The following is a 22,725-nucleotide window of genomic DNA, read 5'->3' as shown; positions in this document are numbered from 1 at the left end:
AGTAACCTACTTAAAATATCATCGCACCACACAGTAAACCAGTAATTCTTAGCGTGACATAACATAAGATCTATTTATGTGATTTTATACCACAAAGTCTCTTTTGTTTTTTAATTAATCGTAGCTAGATTTTGCGATTGGACGACAACATTCTTATGATGTTTTTTTCATGTGTGTGGTGGGTTTCGTGTGTGTGTGACTAATAAGGTTTTGTTTATGACGTCATTTACTTCAAAAAGGTTTGTTTGTGTGAACGTTCACATGTGCGTTGGTTTGTGTGTGTGTGTGTGTATAAACTTCAATCGACTATTGTATCGTAATGGAAGTAGAACTATTCATGGTTTGAATTCTACGGCACCATCACCACACGCCATTGCTATCTAGCTTGTAACCGCTCGAATTCTGCTATCCACTTTGAACACAGTGATAAGTCGGAGATACTAATGAAGAGTTTATTACTAAAGGGAGTAATTTAGTACTAAAGGGTTTCAACTTGGGTAACTTATATTCGAGTGACACACCGCACCGGTACGATTGTCAGCGCGGGCTGTTCGTATTAGATCCCTTATTCTTCTGGAAGGATGACATATCTACGATCTATGATAGGTTTCCTATCCTATAGCAATGCACATTTCCCGACAAAAACACCAAAAATACAATTTGCGATTGTAGATGTCGGATTGAAGGTTTTTGATGTTTTTCACTCGAATATAGCAGCTACAAAAAACGTAAAAATTGTAATTATTAAATTAAAACCAATGACACCGCATCTGTTAAGATCCGTCAAGCCATTTACTATGTAGCGAGCCAAAAAATCAGACTTCCGCTCGAATAACATTCCACTCCGCAATGAGATAAAAATGATAATTGAAGAGTAGTAAGTGTGCGGCTCTCCCGCTGAAGTTAAAAATAGGGTTCATTAAAATCGTACGCCTCACTTGCTAAAGCCCTTAATAAAATGTATTTCCACTCTTCGCTGTAATAACATCACCATTAATCTTTCATATTTAATGGTGGTAGTTGACCTAATATATAATAACATCAAAAGGTTGTTAAAATTTTAATAAAAATAGATTTTATCGATAGTTTTAACCGCGGCTAAGTCCATTTTATAAAATCATTCTCAGAGAGAAAAATCGAGACCCTATTACTAAGCTTCTGCCGTTTGTCTGTTTGTGACAAGGCTCTGTGTCTTAAATAGTTTTTTTTTTTTTATATTAAGGGAGTAGCAGACGAGCGTGCAGTCCACCTGATGGTAAGTGGCTACTGCCGCCCATGGACATCTGTAATCAACCCCAGATAGGATTAGATATTCCTACCTGAGGTCGGCCACAGATGCGCCGCTACCCTGAGGACTAAGCTGGAACGCCTCGGAAAAGTAAGTCTCCCTTACCACACCATTCAAAACGGAACATAGCAGCGCGTAACACAGCTGTTATTAGGCAGAAATAGGTGTGGCGGTGGTGCCGCCGGAGTCGAACCACAAAGGGTTCTACGACCTTCAAATACGAGTAGATAAGACACTTAAAATTTGTATTATCTATAGCCGTACATTACAACAAAATCTAAAAGTTAAAAAAAATGGTGCCATATAAGTGACCGGTATATTTTATTTTATTATTTATCTATTGAACCGAAATAAGTAGACCTTTAAATTTTCTCAATGCATGTACTTCTGTATGTACCAATATATTAATATTAAAAACAAAAAAGTGGAAAATGTTTATGGTGGTATTACAGTCAAGTTGGATTCGCACTTGGCATATTATTACTTATTTCGTGTAGTATTTAATGTATGTCGAGCTAAATAAAAGCAAATAATAGCAAACAACTCGTTATTGCTTTGCTAGCTGATTGCATTGTGGTAGAAGTTGCACAATTATTCCGAATTTTAGCTCAATCTGTTGCGTGTAAAAATAAAAGATTACTACTTAAAATTTTACAATATTTGATCCATACATACTAACAGTTAAAGTTATTAGAATAAATAAACGCTTTCTACACTCACAACCCCACACTAGAATTCCCTGTTTTGTGGGTGCCATGGACACACACATAGACAAATACACAAACACCCAGACTCAGAAACAGAAATATAAATTCATCATTTAGATATCTGTCTGGCCGGGGATCGAACCCGGGACCCTTTGCGCGTCAGACCGGTATGGTGGCCGCTCCGCTAAACGGGTCGTCATTGTTAAAAGCTTGTAATTAAAATTAGTTTTAATACAAAACACATCAAGAAGCACAGATTACGTTATCAAACTCCGGTAACACGCAGCACTGTATACTACATGAAAAGTTTCAGCACATAAAATTGTCTTTAGCAGAATTATTTACTTTACAAGGAAAGGCCATGTTCGTAAATACCCGGAATTCCAATTCTCGGGAACCCGGGCTTCACAAGGACATTCTTGCTTTGATGTAGCGAATTTTAAACAGGATCTGTTTACAACAAACAACAAACAAAATCAAAGAGAATAACGAAATAGTAATTTTGATAAGATTTTATTAACCTGGTAATTGTAACCACCATGGTTGAAATTTGATTTAAAATCAAGGATTTAATGAAACGTTAATCCTAGGCTCTTACCTAGAATATCCCTATAGTTCCGGGACAAGAATAGGGCTACGGTATCCCCTGCCTGTCGTAAGAGGCGACTAAAAGGGGGCTTCAGGGGTCGTGGGTGGCAAGAGTGGGAGCTCGAACCGCCAGGCCAACGGCCCCGGGAATTACGGCGGTATGTGTGGTCGCATACCGTCGTACGCACCAGACGGTGCGGTGAGCGATAAGCTCACCTGGGCGGAGCCCGACGGGGCAATGCGCTATGAGGACTCTGGTTGCGTTCCATTGGAGATCCCGGAGTCCTCTACGCAGCGCCGAGGACGGCCTCCGGGGGGTTTTAGTGCGGTAAGAGTCCCACATAACCCTGTGTCGCTCCCAAGGCATCGGGTACCTTTTGAATATTCCCCCTCGTGAACACTGAACCAAAAAAAAAGGCTCTTACCTAGAAACTGTCGAACTTATTTGTGTATTAAATATACATTATTTTTTATTTTAGCAGTAAAGGAGGAAACTTTTGTGCCTATAAGCTCTTTAAAATGTTCTGGAAGGTGTATGAAGTCTTCCAGTCTCAAATTGGGTAGCGTGATGAAATAAGGGCGTTTATACACGGGCGACTGCTGATTTCGTTAGTTAGAGGTCGATTGCTGTCGTCTGTTGCTAGCAACCGTCAACGGCTGTTGGCGCTTCTCGTCTACATGAACTGTCGCTTGTGTGTTAGCTCCCTTAACTTCACATTCTGGAACGAGACCCGTAAACAGCAACAATGAGTTGACGATAATGATTTTGACTTTAAAAGTAGTGAACTTATTTGTATATTGTTTTATTATTCTAATCAAAGTAACAAAAATAAGGGGTAAAATGGGGTAATAAACTTGCCACGGAAAAAATATTGTTGTTGTATTTATTTATTTATTTACAAATTTGTGTACACAGAGACATAATAAAAAAAGGCATTAAAAAGAGATATAGAACAGAGGACTACTTATTTCAATCTATTTTTTAAATTTATTTCATTGTATATTTTTTATTGTATATATTTTATATGATGATAATTTACATAAAACTTATAATTATCACTTGTGTGTATTCAATATTAAGCAATTTCTGTCTATGAAAGTTCGTTTCACAATTTTCTATTCGTTCGAACTTAGGTAGACAAAAAGTGGTATCGTCCGCGCCAAACTGCTAGTCCGCTCTGAATTGTTGCGAGCAGCATACAATTTGCTATGACGACGCGATTCATTTCTATATTCAGAGCGGACTAGCAGTTTTACGCGGACTATATTAACTAACAGTGTACTATTACAGCATATACCTAACTATGAGGTTCAACTTACTACAATTTATCTAGCTGACCCGGCAAACGTTGTGTTGCTATATAAATAAAAAAAATGTTAAGGGTGAACAACCCTTATCACTTACGTGTTTGAAAAATAGATAGAATATTTGAAACTGCATTTGTAGCGAAGTCTGTCGAATCCAATGTGAAACATCAAAATCAACAACTACTTTAAAAATTAATTCAAAAAATCTTTTCCCACGGACTAAATTGTGAATCTAAACCATTCTCGAATTAAAAATTAATTCAAAAAACCTTTTCCCACGGACTAAATTGTGAATCTAAACCATTCTCAAGCCCCCTTGAACACACACAACAAATTTAATCAAAATCAGTCCAGTCGTTTAAGAGAAGTTCAGTGACATACACACGCACATAAGAAATATATATATAAAGATCTATCTATCTACTTACACTCTAGCATTTCTATAACTGCTTCATTTACAAGTTACGTTTACGCGTTCCGACGCTAGGGGCGTGACGCGTGACGTCAGCGTGACGCTCACCCCACTTGCCCCTTTGTGTCCTGGGCCTATTTGGTATTATATCCTACTTCATGTAGTTCATGATTTTGGTTATTATGGACTCCTAGTAAATAACCGCCCTAGTCAATACACAAAACTTTTGAAATTCAGAGTGCGAGCTTGGAATTAAAATACCAACAGAATGTGAGGCAGAATTCACTATCATCACTCCTTGGTAATATTTATCTTCGTTCAAATAAAATAATTGATTTGATTCTAAATATGTAGTACTTATGAGTTTTTTTCGTTTTCGAGTTCTTCAATACAACTAGAACAGATTTTAAGGAATCGGGGATTGGAATAGATTACCGTCCCACTGCTGGGCACGTGTCTCCTCTCAGAGTGAGTTTAGGTCATAGTCCACCACGCTGGCATAGCGCGAATTGGTGCACTTCAGACACCTTCGACAATTTTTTTTCGAACTTTCCGGCATGCAGCTTTTCACACAATGTTACTTCACTTAAGCAAGTGATCATTATTTTCTAATACGCACAAAACTTTGAAAAGTTAGAGGGAGCATGAAATTTGTAATCTCCGGATGTGAGGCCGAGTCTCTTAACCACTAGGCTCTCACTACTTATACTATCCTGTATACAAGTGTGCCGTGGTCCGTATATACAATGGATGCAGTGGGTCTCCAAATATGGATATTAACCATATGTCTCTGGCTAAATTAAAAAAAATGCTTAAGACGGTAGATTAGTCTTTCATAGATTAAAAATTTCATAGATTAAAAACGTATGGAGTTTCTTGCGCCGCTTCTTCTCCATAGCGAAATACCTTCCGACGCGGTGGTAGTTTGTTGACTTTCAAAAAGTATTCTATATGAATCAATTTTGAATAAATGAGGTTTGAATTTGAATATATTTTAGTCAATTCATAGATTAATTAATGAATTAGAGTATAAATACAAACTGTACTTTTATTTATTGTTATAATGACGTTTTACTTTTTTTGTATGCTTACAAGGAGTCTTTGATACTCACCTATAAGTGATTATGCATTTATTGTTAACTATTCCTAGTTCTTAAGTTATGTTGGCGCATGTAAATGTAATGATTGTTGGTGATTTTAATCTACACTAATATTATAAAGAGGAAAACTTTGTTTGTTTGTTTGGTTGTAATGAATAGGCTCAAAAACTACTGGACCGATTTTAAAAATTATTTCACCATTCGAAAGCGACATTATCCACGAGTAACATAGGCTATATTTTATATGAAACATGTTTGATAAATAGATTTTGAGGCGGTACAAAGTGTGCCGGATCAGTAGGAAATAAGTTTATCTCCCGTTTTCTTTACCACGCCCTTCAAATCAAGATAAGAAACAAAGTATCGTGAGCGACGCTAAAACATATCAAAATTCTGTAACACATGTTCAAATCATTGTATACATAAGATAAATTTCTAAATGATTTCAAATCAATATTTACTCAGCTCGTCAATCCGTCCGAGGCGTGGCGTGACGTCGCCGTGACGTCAACGTGACGTCAGCGTGACGTTCACGACCTACATAGAGCTTTGGCCCCTTTATAACCGAATGGTAACGGTTTATGTTGTTTATTGTGTAATGTTGAAATGTGTACGAACGAACTTGTTTTGATGGTAGTACTGTGGTTCGACTCCAACGACACCACCGCCAGTTCTATTTCTGCCTAATAACAGCAGTGTTAAACGCTGTGTTCTGGTTTGAAAGGTGTGGTAAGGGAGGATTTGAAGGTGGTAGAACCCTATGCGATTCGACTCCGGCGGCACCACCGCCACACCTATGTCTGCCTAATAACAGCAATGTTAGGCGTTGCTGTGTTCCGTTTTGAAGGGTGTGCTAAGGGAGACATACTTTTCCGAGGCGTTCCAGCTTAGTCCTCAGGGGTAGCGGCGCATCTGTGGGCGACCTCAGGTAGAAAAATCTAATCCTATCTGGGATTGGTTACAGATGTCCATGGGCGGCAGTAGCCACTTACCATCAAGACTGCATACTCTTCGCACTCTTAGACATTTGGCTCAGTTCATTGTTATAAGCTTTAGCATCACTTACCTACTTATCTAAATATATATAACTCAAAGGTGACTGACTGACATAGTGATCTATCAACGCACAGCCCAAACCACTGGACGGATCGGGCTGAAATTTGGCATGCAGGTAGATGTTATGACGTAGGCATCCGCTAAGAAAGGATTTTGATCAATTCTACTCCCACGGGGATAAAATAGGGGATGAAAATATTACTTCGTAACGCGAGCGAAGCCGCAGGTAAAAGCTCGTTAAATATATTTAAAAAATCAAAATGAGACTTAATTCATATGACTACGTGAAACTCATTAATAAGATGTATCTGGTAGTAGACGTAATAAGAATTAAATGTCTTCGGATACTTTCGGTTAAACTCGGGCGAGAGTGGGATAGCATGAAACAGGGAGTCAGACAAAAACCATTTATAAAATGTATTGATATACCTGGATATATCTATCTTTGTCTTCAAGTCAATGAACTTTACCACTGTTTTTAAACACCGAAGACTATTTTTATTTTCAAATTTATTTATCTTTCATTTATATTTAGACAGAACGTCAATATTTCGAAGTGCGCACTTGTAACGTACATAATACGGTAATATGTTTAAAATATAGAATTTTCTAGCAATTATTTTGATAAAAATCTACTTTAATATTATCAGCGGCGCGGCGGGGGTGGGGCTCTGACGTCACGGTGACGTCAGCACTCCCCCCGACCTAGATAACGTCCGCTTGGCCCCCCTCGTATCCTGACTGCTTTCATATTGATATTTACTCGTAAATCGTATTGAAGGAGCTTCTTCACTGCGCGCTAGTGTGCACGGCCCTTTTAACGGATTAAATAGTAATAAAACCCTTCAAAAATATGTTTTTACGACCTTTTTTTCATTGGTCTAAATGTAAAATTTTAGATAACGATATTTGATTTTTTTTGACATATCAGAATGAATGAATATCAATATTTTTGTTTCGGTAATATCAAACGTTTCATATATTGTTGCATCCAGAAACAATGATCAACGGTCGAAAACCAAGAAGCCAATGCCGTAAAAATATTAAGAAAAATAGAAACAAGGGTCAATTCGGTTCCGAAAAAACAGAATGTCGATTATATTTCGATATAGAAAAAATGGTTGTAATAGGGTAAATTGAACCGACGTAAAAGCGTATTTGGTCGATGTATTTGTATGATCATTGTTCTGCGGGCCTTATGTACAAAAATTGTGTATCTTTTTTGTTAAAGGCCTGATTGCCCTGCGGTATAAACAATAAATATTTTGAAAGTGGTAGAATCTTTTGTGGTTCGTGCAATCTCTCGTGGTACCACCGCCATACATTTTTCTGCTTCATAAAAGTAGTGTTCAGTACTGTGTTCCAAGGGGGTACTGTGTAGCAAGGGAGACATACTTTTCCAAGGCATTCCAGCTCCGTCCTCTTGTCTAACTGTCGTCCTCCTCTGGAAGGAAAGTAATCTTACTAAATATGTCTATGTGCGTATCCATTTACCATCAGGTGGACCGCATCCTCGTTTATTACTTCGATATTATAAAAAAAAAACTTAAAATTGAAATGCTTCGTATAGGTAAATGTTCTCACCTAAATGTCCCCGAGGCATTATCTACCTTTTATAATCTGTTAGCACAGAAATAAAAAGCAAAAATTAAACGCCTTCACAAAGTCCCCGGGCAGTACCACCGGCATCCACCAATTAGCAAAACAGAATTTTATGCAAATTCTCCCAAAGTCTACAAGGTAATTGATATTTACAAAATCCGCACAATCTTTTGTTTTTTCCGGAAGCGAAGTTAGAACCGAAATTTGCTTTTGTTTTTTATAACAAAGACAACAAAGAAATGATTTTCTTTAAGCTTCAAATTAATGTCGGGGTTAGAATTTGGACAAGCATTTAATGGTAAAGGGAAATAATCTATTAATATTAATGAAACCGAATAAACAAAAACAGAATGATGAACAGATATTTTAAAACGATCACGGAAATGTCGGTTGTTGTAATATTCCAAAGATACGAATTTTGATCTCCCTCAGGCGTCTATTTTTAACGAAAAATGTCTTGGAGATAAATTGATAATTACTTGCATTAACGGTAAAGGAAAAATCTTGAGAAAACCTTGGTTTTCTTAATAAGCTACATTCGTAGCACTTCGTAGAACATCCTGCTACGAAAGCTTCGTAGCTTTTGTAGCAAGGTTACATAGCAGAGTCGCGTAGCATCGTAGCTAGGAGTGTAAGGAAGAAGATTAAAACAAAAATCGATTATTTTTTAGCATCTTTACTCATAAGGGTACCATCTCAACTTATAGAAGAGACATACCATCTACTATTGACTTCCAGTTTCGCAAAATCGGTTGAAATTTGTAGTATGTATGTATAGTCCGCGCCAAACTGGTAGTCCGCTCTGAAGTTGTTGCGAGCAGGTGTAGTCACACAATTTGCTACGCGATTCATTTCTATATTCAGAGCAGACTAGCAGTTTTACGCGGGCTATGCCTTTTTTTTTGTTTACGAGGGGGAAACCTTCAAAAGGTACCCAGTGTCGTAGGAGCGACACGGGGTTATGTGGGATTCTTACCGCACTAAAACCCCCCCGGTGGCCGTCCTCAGCATTGCCAAGAGGCTCCGGGATCTCCTACGGAACGCAACCGGAGTCCTCTGAACGCGTTGCCCCTTCGGGCTCCTCCTAGATGAGCGTCAGGTCTCACCACGCCGTCTGGTGTTTACGACGGTATGCGACCACTCATACCGCCGTCCTTCCCGGAGTTGCTTGCTGGACGGCTCGACCTCCCGGCAGGGGATACCGTAGCCCTATTCTAGTCCCGGGACTACAGGGACAACGCGGACTATGCCTAAGAATCTTCTCAGGTATTATACCTCCCTATTGTGTTAAATATCACAAGATTATTTATTCTTATTAGTGTAGGTAGGTGGGCAATCCTAAAAATGTGGATAACATCTAAGTATTAATAATCCTTTAAATATAATCTTTTTCCTTCAGTTTGGCGTTACATCACATAATTTTATCGACGCTATCTGATGTTCTTGTTCGATTCCCGGGTAAAGAAATAGATATTTTTAAATCGACGAATTATGCAGTTTTTAGTTTTTATCAAAAGGTGTTCCTTAAGGGGTATGAATTTTTTCACTATTCTTTATGGCTTCGAATTTGACCATCCACGCACCCTTGAAATCACCATAAGGCTAGATTATAGGACAGAAACTCAGTAATGTCTCTATGTATAACCCTTTCAATCTGAGGAGAACGGGGGGCATATATTTACCCACCGGCGTACTGAAACATGATAGTGCGTTATCAAACCCCCACCTCCTCTTGACGTCAGCAGCCACCAATAAAACATAATATTTGATTAATAAATACATGATGGGCAAGATTGTGAGCGAAATTAGTACGTGATACCAGTGAATGGTTGCAACGTAGAGGATTTTACTAGAGTCCAAACGTAAGAGACTTTTTTTTTTTTTGTTATACTAAATAAGGAAAGATCCGGAAAAACTCTCGATTTTCCAACGATGGAAAGCTTTAATTACTAACAAAGATACTAATAAAGATAATAAAAATACCTAAATCAAATTAAATGCTAATTGAATAAGATTGGGATGTATGTTTTATCGCGATACGTGCAATGGAACGTAGGTGAGAGTCGTTGCGCCCTAAGACGCTGGCGTGATAGGCTCCAGGAGCCACGGGGCGCACGCCAACGCGTGGTCCGTGCGATCCTGCCCAGCTTCCGAGCTTGGCTAGAAAGGAAGAAACGCGTCACCTACCGGCTGACACAGGTGCTCACCGGACATGGCTGCTTCGGTGAGTACCTGCACAGGATAGGCAGGGAGGCCTCAGCGCAGTGCCATCATTGCGGCCATGCCCAGGATTCTGCGCAGCACACCCTCGAGGACTGCCCAGCGTGGCAACCCGAGCGGCAGATCCTGGTGCAGAATATAGGGCCGGACCTCTCCCCGGAGACTGTTGTTGCGGCAATGGTCCGTTCTGGCGAAGCGTGGGATAGCGTGGTCGCGTTCTGCGACCGCGTTATGCTCGCAAAAGAGGACGCCGAACGGGCCAGGGAGCGCGCTGATCCCGCGCGGAGAAGGAGACGCCGAAGGCGTAGATAGCGCCCCCCGGCGCGGTGTCCCTGTAGTCTCGGGAGTAGAATAGGGCTACGGTATCCCCTGCCTGTCGTAAGAGGCGACTAAAAGGGGGCTTCCGGGGTTGCGGGTGGCAAGAGTGGGAGCTCGGACCGTCCAGCAAGCAACCCCGGGAAGGACGACGGTATGTGTGGTCGCATACCGTCGTAAACACCAGATGGTGTGGGAGGAGCCAAAAGTGCTCCCCCAGGGTAGAGCCCGATCGGGGCATTGCGCTTGGAGGACTCCGGTTGTGTTCCCTCGGAGATCCCGGAGTTCTCCAACAAGCGTTGAGGACGACCACCGGGGGGGTTTTAGTGCGGTAAAAATCCCACATAACCCGGCGTCGCTCCCACGTCGTCGGGTACCTTTTGAAGGTTTCCTCCCCGTAAACAAAAAAAAAAAAAAAAAAAAAAAAAAAAAAAGGTGAGAGTCGTTGAATAGTCAGTCTCATATAAAAATTGTCGGCGTAGTATAATATAATATTAGGAAAGTCGTCAGAAAATTATTAAATTATTTAAAAACACCTTTTATAAACAAACATCGTAACTTTCAAAATAAGTAACGATTTCAACACAAATTATTAATTCAACAACAAAAGTGGCGATCGACCAGTAGGCGATCTACATCGCCTTTTTAGGGTTCCGTACCCAAAGGGTAAAAACCCTATTACTAAGACTCCGCTATCTATCCGTCTGTGCGTCTGTCACAATGCTCTATCTCTTGAACCGTAACATATAGACACTTGAAATTTTTACAGATAATGTATAACGATGGCCGCTATAACAACAAATACTACAAATATAAAGTTGAATATAAAATTTTATTTTTTAAATAATGAACATTTGGTGGTACAAAATCCTCCACGTGCGAGTTGGAGTCGTACTTGGCTAATACACCCACCTTAGTCAATACCCTCTTTTTGCCCACATTTTCTATTTCTACCGTCGTTTCTACAGTATTACACCAAAGAGCAGCAATAATATAGCGTAGACCGAACTGCTGTGCCCGCAGGTCGCCGTCGTACCGCGTCACGAAGCCGTCCTTCGACGCCAGCGCCGAGCAGCCCCAGGAGCTGCTGGAGCCCCAGCCCTTCAAGGACAGGAAGCCCCAGCTGAAAGGGCCGAGAGCACCCGTCGGGTCCAGTGTCTCAGGTACTTTTAATTTAAAGTTAAACTTGAAGTTATAGAACCAATGTGATTCGACCAGGGAAGTAGCACCGCAACACCTATTTCTAAAGCAATTTTTGTATTTTGTTGGAAGGATGTTGATGCTGGCGGACTTATTTATGGTAAGTGGTAACTGTCGCCCGTTGACACCTGTAATCAACCCCAGGTAGACTCGTACCTAATGTCGACCACACATGCTTTACAACATGTAGTCGAACCTCTCGGATAATTATGTTTCCCTTGCCACGTTCTTCTAACCAGAACACAGCAGCTAAGCGCTGGTGTTATTAATAATGATTAAACATAAGTATAAAAACAGTTTATGAAATCATTTAGATCGGTCGGAAGATTGAACCGTGAACCTACTGCGAGAGAAACCAGTATGGTGACCGCTACGCCACGCGAGTCATCACATTATGCTCATATTAAGTATTTTTTATAATATAGGAGTAGGAGACCAGCATGCATGAGTAAGTGGCTACTGCCGCCCATGGACATCTGTCCCCTAAACAGACATAGATATTCCTACCTGAGGTCGACCACAGATGCGATGCTACCCATGAGGTCTAAGCTGGGGACGCCTCGAAAAAGTATGTCTCTCTTACCACACTCTTTAAACCAGCACACACAACATAGTAACGCTTAACACTGTTGTTATTAGGCAGAAATAGGTGTGGCAGTGGTGCCGCCGGAGTCGAACCACAAAGGGTTCTACCATCTTCAAATTCTTCCATACACTTCCATAATTTGATTAACATAATTCGCAGACTCCATCTCCCTATCCTCGCCGGTGGCATGTCCGTCTCCCCGCGAGGATGTGGTGGGCCCGCCCATCCCGGCGAACGTGGCCGCGCTGCCCGAGGAGCACCGCTCGTACCTGCTGGGCAAGAATCCTGGACAACGGACCAGGCGGCGACGTGCGATGCTTATTTATGTCTGCGCTGCTGACTCTCAAGGTAAGTAGCGCAGCTTAGGTACATGTCGATGTATTCCTGTTATGGTCGTCATGTATCTCTGTCTTACTGTTGGACACAGATCTCCTTGTAAAGTGAGAGGGACTTAGTCTTCCACTCCAACCAAGTGAAAATTTGTGAATTTCACATTTGAAAACTCTTTTTGTAAGAACTTGCAGGATGCAGGTTTCTCAGGCTTCAAATTTACGATATTATTACATTACTTTTATTTTTTTTCGTATATGAAATTTCTTTCCGTACATTAATTGAATAATATGGATATCGTCGCGTCCCTATCCGTACCCTAGCACTCGAAGACGTGGAGATTTACATTAATATTTCTTTCTCCAGATTGCTGTGCAGAGAAAGGCGCGTTGCAATGCGGAGCTGCAGCCAGGCTGAGGGTGAGAGCACGGAAGCGGGGCTGGCGGGTCCACGTGGCCGACCTGCACTGGCGGTCCCCACTCGAACAGCAGAGAGACCATAGGTTCCCTGTGCTGTGCATCGCGGAACTGGCTCGTAAGTATTGCTTTCATCGACATAGTCTTAATTTTTTATTCAGAAAAGTAGACGATGCTAGTTAACTCAAACTAGCGCCTTATCATGACTGATGCTAACAAACAAATTCTACTTGTTTCTTATAAAATCGATTGGGAAGATTGAATTAATATTTAAATAGGCTACCTACTACACCAATACTTATAGACGTGACTTTTATATTTCATTTATCTATCTAAGAAATGTAATTATAGAAAGCGTATGTTCACTATAGTGATAGCCTAGTGGTTAAGAAACTCGGCCTCTCGATCGAGGGGTCCGAGGTTCAAATCCCAGGCACGCACCTCTGATTTTTCAAAGTTATGTGCGTAGTAGAAATCAATTATCACTTACTAAACGGTGAAGGAAAACATCATGAGGAAACCTGCATACCTGAGAGATTTATAAAAAAAATCTCAAAGGTATGTGAAGTCTACCAATACGCACTTGGCCAGCGCGGTGGACTACGGCCTAATCCTTCTCATTATGAGAGGAGACCCGTGCCCAGCAGTGGGACAGTAATGGGTTGTTGATGATGATGATGATGTTCACTATCACCTGTAAATAATTTCAAGTTCAATCGACTATGCTTTTTTTTACCGCAGAAGTTCCTTCATCTGAAACGCTTAAAGACGGTTAAAACTATACAAAAAAATGTTATAAGTAGAATTACCTCACGGGACTTGTAATGCCAGAATTAGAAATATGGATTTAAAAACTCGTGTCCAAATTTCTACAAAATGGCATATTTACCTGCAATCAGTTAAATGTCTTAATATTTTAATGTCTCCCTCCTTTAGGTCTTTCGTGGGTAACTGTATTCTTTAATACAATAAAATACCCGACTACATCTTGAATCTCACAGAAAAAAAGTTAAACTTGTCGTTAAAAAAACGTCTTGTCGTTAAACAAATGCTACGTAAAAAAGCGTACTAAAGGCTATGTGATTATTTGACTGATAAAACGGTGTGGTCTAAAGTAACTCCAGCTCCCCATGTACCATTAGGTTAAGCTTTGTTTAAATCATTTTTTTAAATGGAGTATGGAGTTTCTTCCGCCGCTTCTCCATAACGAAACACCTTGTTAAGTGGTGGTAGTTGTACTGACATTCAAAAAGTGCTCTGTAAAGAACCTATTTTGAATAAAAAAAATGATTTGATTTGATCAGGTCAATCTGAGCTAGGCGCAGTGGTGCCAGTGCTATTCCTGAACTCGAACCTGGGTACTCCGCTCCTGCCCCATACGCTGGAGTGTGCTGACTTCAAGGCAGCGCTGGAAGCAGCTGAGGATGAGAATGACAAGACTCTGCTTAATAAATGGTACATACAATTTCACTTCTATTAGTCTGGGTTACGACGTAAAATATTAATCTATTGTGATCTGCTTTAAAAGACTTGGGTTCAAATCCAGGGCTTTTCTCACTTATTATCAAATCATGACAAAAGGCCAGTGGCGGATTAAAAAAAAAATAAGGTGTAGGCTGTACAGTTTTCGCCGCCCCTGCTTCTACAATTGTCATGTTTTAGTTTCCCGTTGACACGGTTCCCGTTTTTTTTTTTTCTCGTCACGCCCGCTCGTAACACGGTTCCCGTTTTTTTTTTGCTCGTCACGCCCGCTCGATTAGGTCCCCAAATTTGCCGCCCCAAAAATATAAAACATGCCGTCCCAAAAAATATGCCGCCCTAGGCTGAAGCCTACTCAGCCTATTGGTAAATCCGCCACTGCATAAGGCCTTAATCTTTATAACTTTGGTGTAAGAAACGAGCTTGCAGATTAACTATATAGTAAGTGGTTCTTGCGTACGTAGATTGCCTGTGACCAATTCCATAGAGGATATACCTGAGTCCTGAAGCAAATCACAAATTTTGTGACTGAAGACTAAAATGGTCGGCTCATGTGTAAATCAGCTGGCATCCCACTGAAACAGAGGACTATTTCACGCCAGAAATGATTATTTTTTAATTAAGAAATCTAAAAATCTTCCTACCTTCAGGACGTATTCTGACTAATACCAAACCTTTTTCTCATATTCGCATATTATCTTTTTATTAAATATAACACCTGCTGCATATTCTCTACACCCCAGGCAGGACCGGATTTAAGGGAGGGCAACCGGGGCGGCATCCCCGGGGCCTCCACAAAAGAGGGCCCCCCACAATAGAGACGTCGGATTTTTCGCTGTTTTACCTTTATCTTACTTACTACTTACTTTATCGTACTTTGTACACACATGAATACTAGACTTGTTAAAGACGATGTTATAAATAAATAAATATTTGAGCAATAAACGTTAATATCTCCAGGTACAGCCTGGACAGCAGCACCACGCCGCCCTGCTACCGGCTGGTGCGGGGCGCACCGGCGCGCTGGAGACGCGAGATGGCTAAAGCTCTCAATGTGCTCGTGCGGACATTGCCGCAGGAGGCCTGCGATGCCTATCTTACTACTGTTTTGGAACAGGTAAGAGAACACTTCTACCATGTGGAGTGATGATCTGATAAATAGAATGAGTTGACTGTAGACTGATAAATAGAATGAGTTAGGTTAGGTCAGGTTTCGAACTAAGAGCACACGTACGATACGTAAGATTTTGATTTTGCAGGTAGAAGCAAAATGTTTATTCTACTTTACTATTGATCCGAAAATGGCAATGGGTAATCGGTTAGGAGTTTCAAATTAACGGTTACGGTAACGAGCCAGCCACTACCCCCACCTCTAGAGATTTAAATATAGTCTTATACATTCGATGGCTACCTTTTGTCCGGCAATGGATTTGTAAGAGTTGGATGGGTAAGTCTATACACTTACCTAGTGCCCTATGGCACTCGTCGCATATGTGTTACAGGAAATAGGAACCACATGTATCCAACCTGAAACGAGGCAGAATGTTTTATTGTAGTTTAGATTTTAATGTGTGAAAGATTTCAAGTGAATTTTTATACAGTTTCGAGTTCATTCTTAATTCCGATTGTTATGTCATATTTCTTCATACGTCCTCTAATATAACGCACCGCATGTTGACCAATAACAAAATCACTTTTTGTACATGATAACGGATGAATTTGTATTTAAAGTCTGGTAGACTTCTTCTTTCAACTTGTGAGTTACGACCGTCCCACTCATTTCTGTATAAAAACGACACCGTTAAGCGATGCTACCTGTAAAACGTAGTAATTTAGATTATGTCAGGTTAGGCAAACATTTTCCTATGACGTCACATCTTGAACATAAACATTTTCCAAAGATGACGTCACAGCAATAAATCCGGTGACGTCATCAAACTCCCTGATTATCCCAATCATGACATCACAGACATGTAAGTCCAGGGACGTCATCAAGTATCCTAATGTCTCTAGGAGGTGCAACACACAGTGCTGATGAGCAGCGAAGCGGCGCGACGTTGTGTATGGGTATGCCGCGCAGCCGCTGAGCCGCCGCCCACTGACGCCCACGACCTGGCGCACCATCAGGAGCTGCAGCGGCGGCTTGCCAACCTGCAGAAGGATTTACGAGTGAGTAGCTTTGCTATATTTTGGGTTTGAAAGCTAATTTAAGAAGGGCTCGTTAAGAAGGGTATCCCAAAATAATAGGTATCCCCCCCTATTGGCGGACTAAGGAGGGGGGGGGGGGCAGCGGGCCACTGGTTCAAAGGGCCTCCAAATGTCAAATTAGATCCATTTCTTAAACTGGGGACTTCATTCGTATTTCCGCCCCTAGCTTCATTCAACATTTCCCCGCCGGGACTCAGACGAGCTTGGTTTGCCACTGCCTTGGTCTTACACTTTCAATGGCTACCCTTTAGCGGTGCAAAATGGGCCAGTTGCCTCTCCTAAAAATGCATAAACAACAACGTCAACTTGTGAGTTACCTATCCAAAAAGGTCATTAGGGTTTATAAGAAACCAACGTTATTATTACAATCATACAAAAATTAAAAAAAAAAAAAAATGACTTCATCCATGTTTTTCTGATTTGGAAAAGTCCCCAAAACTCTGGCGATATTAGTTGGATGTAAATTCTTCCAGATGAACCTAAGTGAGCGCAACATAATCCGCGCGAGCGTCCGCGGGCGCAACTCGAGCGTGTCGGGCGGCAACGACGACGAGTACACCGCGGGCGTGCGCGTGGCGCTCGCCGAGCGGCTCGACGCACTGCTCGACGGACTGGTCGTGGAGGGGGAGACGCCGGCGGGCTACTGCGGGGTTCCTACTAGGTGGGTTGGAAATGTTATTCGGCTTTTTTAGGATGTGAAATTAATATATGTTAAATTAGTGTTGTGTAGTGTAAAAATCTCCTGATTTATAAGGATATAAAATCGCTCCCACACAAGCACCAGAGCCGTAGCGTCCCTAGGAACAAGGAGTAGGTCCTTAGCAACTCTTTCGAAGAAATAGAAAATTTTAAAATTCGTATATATTTTAACCCAATATTTGCTAATTTTTTTGTGCCGTTGCAAATTTTCACGAATATTTGTATACATAGATGGATATTTTCGCTATTTTTTTTCTGGAAACAAAAAATTTACTTATAAAAAATTCCAATTGTCTCATATTGCATGCACCATATCACATACGTAATGTGAACAATTTTGAAACCCAAATTACATGTCATAAATAAAAAGACATGGCATGTTTAGGTTACGTAAAATATTAAAGTATTTGTTCCTCACAGTTCTTACATACTGGTATGAATAGGCCATATTCCAATCCTTATACATCACGTAAAATGTTTTAATAATAAAATATTTCTTTCTTCTTTTAGTTTGTTCGAGGAAATTAGCGAGCATCTTGCATTCTGTCAGAAGGCAACACAGTGCACTTCCAACCGAGAAATCACGCTGAATGAACTTAAAATGTAAGTATATAATAATCATTAGTGTTAACGGTAGAATTGTAAAGGGCATGCGAGGGGCGCGGCAGGTGGGGCGATCGACGATCCGCGCGGTAGTAATATAAAAAAATGTGAGTAGTTCGAAAATACGAGCCACCGCGCCCGCCGCACGTTCCTATTTCGCTGAACTGTAACACGCTTTCTACTCGATTATACTAGTGATTCTTAAGACCATCTTTAATTTAAAGCCATTGTTTATACCACAAAGTACAAGTGGTCTTCGAGCCGTGATCAGAACACCTATGTATCACACTCCGCCGTCGGTTAAAACAATGGCTAGTGACGTGCGTTCCTTACGAAAGGAAAGAAGATTGGCGAGGTACGAGGCCTTCCCACAGTCTGAAACAAGTAAGAGTGTGACCAATTTGGAAGAAAAAGATGCATTTAGCGATGGAAAGGTAAAAAGTGAAGTGCAAAATAAAGACACGCAGACGAAACAAATAGTGCCGTTACCCTCGGATCGAGAGTCAAAAATATCACAACGGTCGAAGAAATCGTCAGTATCTTCCATGCTAGCACAAAAGAAGAGATTAGAGTTAGAAGCAGCAAGAGAAAAGGCTCGTATTCAAATGGAATTAATCGAAAAGAAATTAGCGGCGGACCTAGCAGCAGTTGATGAACAATACAGTCCACACCCATCGGAGAGTGATCACCATAGTCGTGAAGAGGACGTTGAGAAGTGGTTAGAGCAGAGTCAACAAGAACTGGAGAAGCAGAGAGCTAGCGCTCATGGTACTATTGATGGCCCTCTGTTTAACCCGCCGGCGGAACCGGTCGGCACCGAAGGTCCAGTTCAGCAGTTGGTCAGTGCAGTGAGGGAACTAATCGCCACTTCTGTGTCCACTAGCCAAAACGCTAATCTACTCAGCCGTATCAGCACGCCTAGAGACCTCCCAGTATTCTACGGAGACCCTATGGAATGGTTGGCATTCAAGCAGGCCTATGAAGAGTCGACCGCACTGTGCAACTTCTCGGAGAGAGAGAATATTTGGCGATTAAGAAGATGTCTACGTGGTTCTGCAAAGGAGGCCGTTTCAGCGCTATTAATTACCGCTACTTCACCAACAATAGTAATGTCTACATTAGAACTACAGTTTGGCAACCCTGAAGTGATCTTATCAAAAATAATATTGGATATTAAGAAGATGAATTCAATGTCTCACGAATACCATAGAGATATAGTGGCATTTTCAATAAAAGTAAAGAACTATGTCGCAGCAGTTCGTGCACTTCGCCGCGAGGAGTACCTGCAGGGAGTGAATGTAGCAAATATAGTACTCTCAAAGTTACCTACAGTACTACTGTCCAAGTGGGCGGACTACAGTTATCCACTCATCATCACTGGCGGCAAATCGCGAATGGATATTTTGTCGGATTTCCTCAGCGACGAAGCGGTTAAAATATCTACGTGCAGTGCTAATTTATTAAACACTAAAACGGACAATAAACGTAAATATTACAGTGAAAATAATTATAATCTGTCGCATACTGTTTTGTTACAAACTTCGCAATCAACTCTTAATTCGGACGATAAGTGTAGATTCTGTCGCGCGTCAAAACATAAGTTGCCGGAATGTAAGAAATTTAAAAAATCCTTACGTAAAGATCGATGGGCCTACGTTAAGCGCGCCGGTATTTGTTACAAGTGTTTAGTATCGCATCATGACCGGCAGACGTGCCTGGCCGCCGCCTGTGACGTCGACTCCTGCGGCGAGCCCCACCATCGCTTATTGCATTACGTACCTAGTTCGCGTCAAAACGGTGCAGCGGTTGTGCAAGTGATAGACACTAAAAACAATAATATTTCCGAAACAAGCTCGCAGACTAACGTACAGAGTGATATAGTTACGCATATAACGTCGGACAATTGTGCAGTGTTATTACAAGTTGTAAAGATAAACATTCATGGACCTAACGGTGTAATTAGTGCTACCGCGCTCCTTGACAGTGGTTCCACAGTGACCTTGATAAGTGCTACGCTCGCCGCGCGGCTGGCGCTGCGTGGACGCAAACAAATATTGCATGCTAGGGGCGCGTGGGGCGATACGGGCCTGATGTGCGAAACGGAATTAGTAGATGTTACAATATCTAATAAACAGGGAACTATGTATACTATCTGTGCGCGTAGTGTAACTGAACTAAACTTACCTATTCAAAATTTAAGTAATGTAAATTACGAAAAACATAATTACTTACGTGACCTTAGAGATGAACTGTGTACGGGACAATTAAAACCTGAAATATTAATAGGCCAGGATAATTATCATTTAATGTTACCTCTGGAAACGGTGACCGGTAGTCCAACTGAGCCCTATGCCACTCGTACGCCACTGGGATGGTGCCTGCACGGAAAACTAATGAAATCGTCTACATCACCAGTCGATCACCACTCCACGCTGTTCATCACCGATGATGGATCCGCTCCTGAAAATTTAAATGACCTACACGAAGAAGTACGTCGCTCGTTCTCAATAGAATCCATGGGTATTTCTGCTTCTAAGCCTCGCCAGAATTCAGAGGATCAACGGGCCTGGGAACATCTGGAAAAAACTTCCACGTTCGTTGATGGCAAATGGTATGTCGGCTTGCCCTGGAAGGATACGAATAGCGTAATGCCTGACACGTACTCCCACGCACTGTCTAGATTGAAGGGAGTACAACTTAAGATGAAAAGAAGTACAGAATACGCAGAGAAGTATAAAGAACGAATACATTACCTGTTAGAGAATAATTACGCAGAAGAACTCAAGGATCCTGAAGTTACACCAAAGACCTGGTACCTACCACATTTCGGTTTAGAAAATCCAAATAAGAAGAAATTGCGAGTAATTTTTGATGCCGCATCCAAGGTCGCAGGGCTATCTCTCAACGACTACTTACTAAAGGGTCCGGATCTACTGATGTCTTTATTCGGAATAATGTTACGGTTCCGAGAAAATAGAATAGCCGTGGCAGCAGATATTAAAGACATGTTTTTAAGAGTGAAAATCCGTCTAGAAGATCGAGACTCACTACGATTTATTTTTCGAGAAAATCCTGAAAATATAAGTGACACAAATATGATCTCTGAAAAGTGCGATACGGAGGATAATAAAATTAAGACCTATGTCATGACATCCCTAATTTTTGGAGCTAATTGTTCGCCATTTATAGCGCAATTTATAAAAAATAAAAACGCACGCCGTTTTGAATCTTCCATGCCATCAGCAGCTTCCGCTATATATAGTCAACACTACATGGATGATTACATCGACAGCCTACCAGATGAAGAGACCGCTATAAAACTTATAAAAGAAATTAGGTACATTCATAAAAAAGGAAACTTTAAATTACGCAACTGGACTAGCAACAGTTTAGCAGTACTCGACAGCATACCAAAAGAGGACCTCGGTAGGGCTGCTGTAAAGTTCAAAATCGGGCAACAATATGAAGGCGAGCGCACGCTAGGCCTTATCTGGTACCCAAGCGATGACACGATGGGCTTTGAAATGTCATTTAATAAAATTCCTGAGAATATCATATCTGGAAAACAAAGACCTACAAAGAGAGATATTTTACGAGTTGTCATGTCAATTTTTGATGTGTATGGATTTTTAACACCATTTACTATCATCGGAAAGATTATTTTGCAAGATACCTGGCGCATAAAAATAGACTGGGATGAATGCATACCTAATGATATATATGAAAGATGGCAAAAATGGATTTGTTTATTACAATCACTTAGAGACATACGCCTACCAAGACATTACGCAGCGGCCACGCTAAGAGCGAGTGAGACAGAGAGTCAACCTACACCTCAGCTAGGTACCTCGCAACCAAGCGAAGACAGTGCTACGCGTAGTGCTACGAATCCTTTACCTGTGCTACGAGATGTAGCACCCCCTCCAAGGACGCTTCCCTCCAAGGACAACTATTCTATATCAGCTACGCCGCGTTCATATCAAACCGGTTCTGCGCCCGCGCATAATAACGTGAATGCATTAAATACACACAACTGTTATAGAAACCTACAGCTCCATATATTTTGCGACGCTTCAATTAAAGCATTTTGTGCAGTGGCTTATTGGAGATGGATTAATAACGAAAACCGTGTGTGTGTAGCCTTTGTATCGAGTAGAAGTCGAGTTGCTGGAAACAAAGCGATCACGGTGCCGCGTTTGGAGTTACAATCTGCATTACTGGCCGCCCGACTGGCAGATACAATTACAAAAGAGCATAAGATGACAGCGACGCGAAGGATATTTTGGTGCGACTCAACCACAGTGTTACACTGGATTAGAAATGACGTTCGAAATTATAAAATATACATAGCGAATCGCTTAGGGGAAATTGATGATCTCACTCAGAGTTGTGAATGGAGATACGTGCCTACAAATAAAAACATAGCCGACGTTGCTACTAGAGAAAACTATGATTGTTCAGTTTTATGTAATGAATGGTTACATGGACCTACCTTTTTGAGAGGTAACGAAGAAGAATGGCCGCGTGACGTCATAAGCGCGAACATTGATAATTGTACACTGGAATGTGTTAGTACCATACAAATAGAAGATAATAACTTACCTGTAC

The 22,725-nt window shown here is 41.1% G+C and overlaps 1 protein-coding gene across 1 annotated transcript in view; it reads left to right on the top strand.

Annotated features, from left to right (window-relative positions):
* Positions 1–22,725, top strand: part of LOC140756523 (NACHT domain- and WD repeat-containing protein 1) — a 62,006-nt gene that overhangs the window by 27,669 nt on the left and 11,612 nt on the right. The window contains exons 2-9 of the mRNA XM_073092046.1: positions 11,599–11,759; positions 12,542–12,730; positions 13,079–13,246; positions 14,433–14,583; positions 15,568–15,724; positions 16,621–16,776; positions 17,289–17,476; positions 18,025–18,117. Coding sequence (XP_072948147.1) covers positions 11,599–11,759; positions 12,542–12,730; positions 13,079–13,246; positions 14,433–14,583; positions 15,568–15,724; positions 16,621–16,776; positions 17,289–17,476; positions 18,025–18,117 — 1,263 coding nt within the window. The remainder of the gene's footprint in view (positions 1–11,598; positions 11,760–12,541; positions 12,731–13,078; positions 13,247–14,432; positions 14,584–15,567; positions 15,725–16,620; positions 16,777–17,288; positions 17,477–18,024; positions 18,118–22,725) is intronic.

The sequence above is a fragment of the Epargyreus clarus genome, unplaced genomic scaffold (assembly GCF_041222505.1).
Source record: "Epargyreus clarus isolate Ecla_fem2 unplaced genomic scaffold, WU_Ecla_fem_2.2 ptg000035l, whole genome shotgun sequence".
NCBI classification, from domain to species: Eukaryota; Metazoa; Arthropoda; class Insecta; order Lepidoptera; family Hesperiidae; genus Epargyreus; species Epargyreus clarus.
The sequence above is the reverse complement of the archived record's forward strand: the minus strand, read 5'-3'. Positions and strand labels throughout refer to the sequence as shown.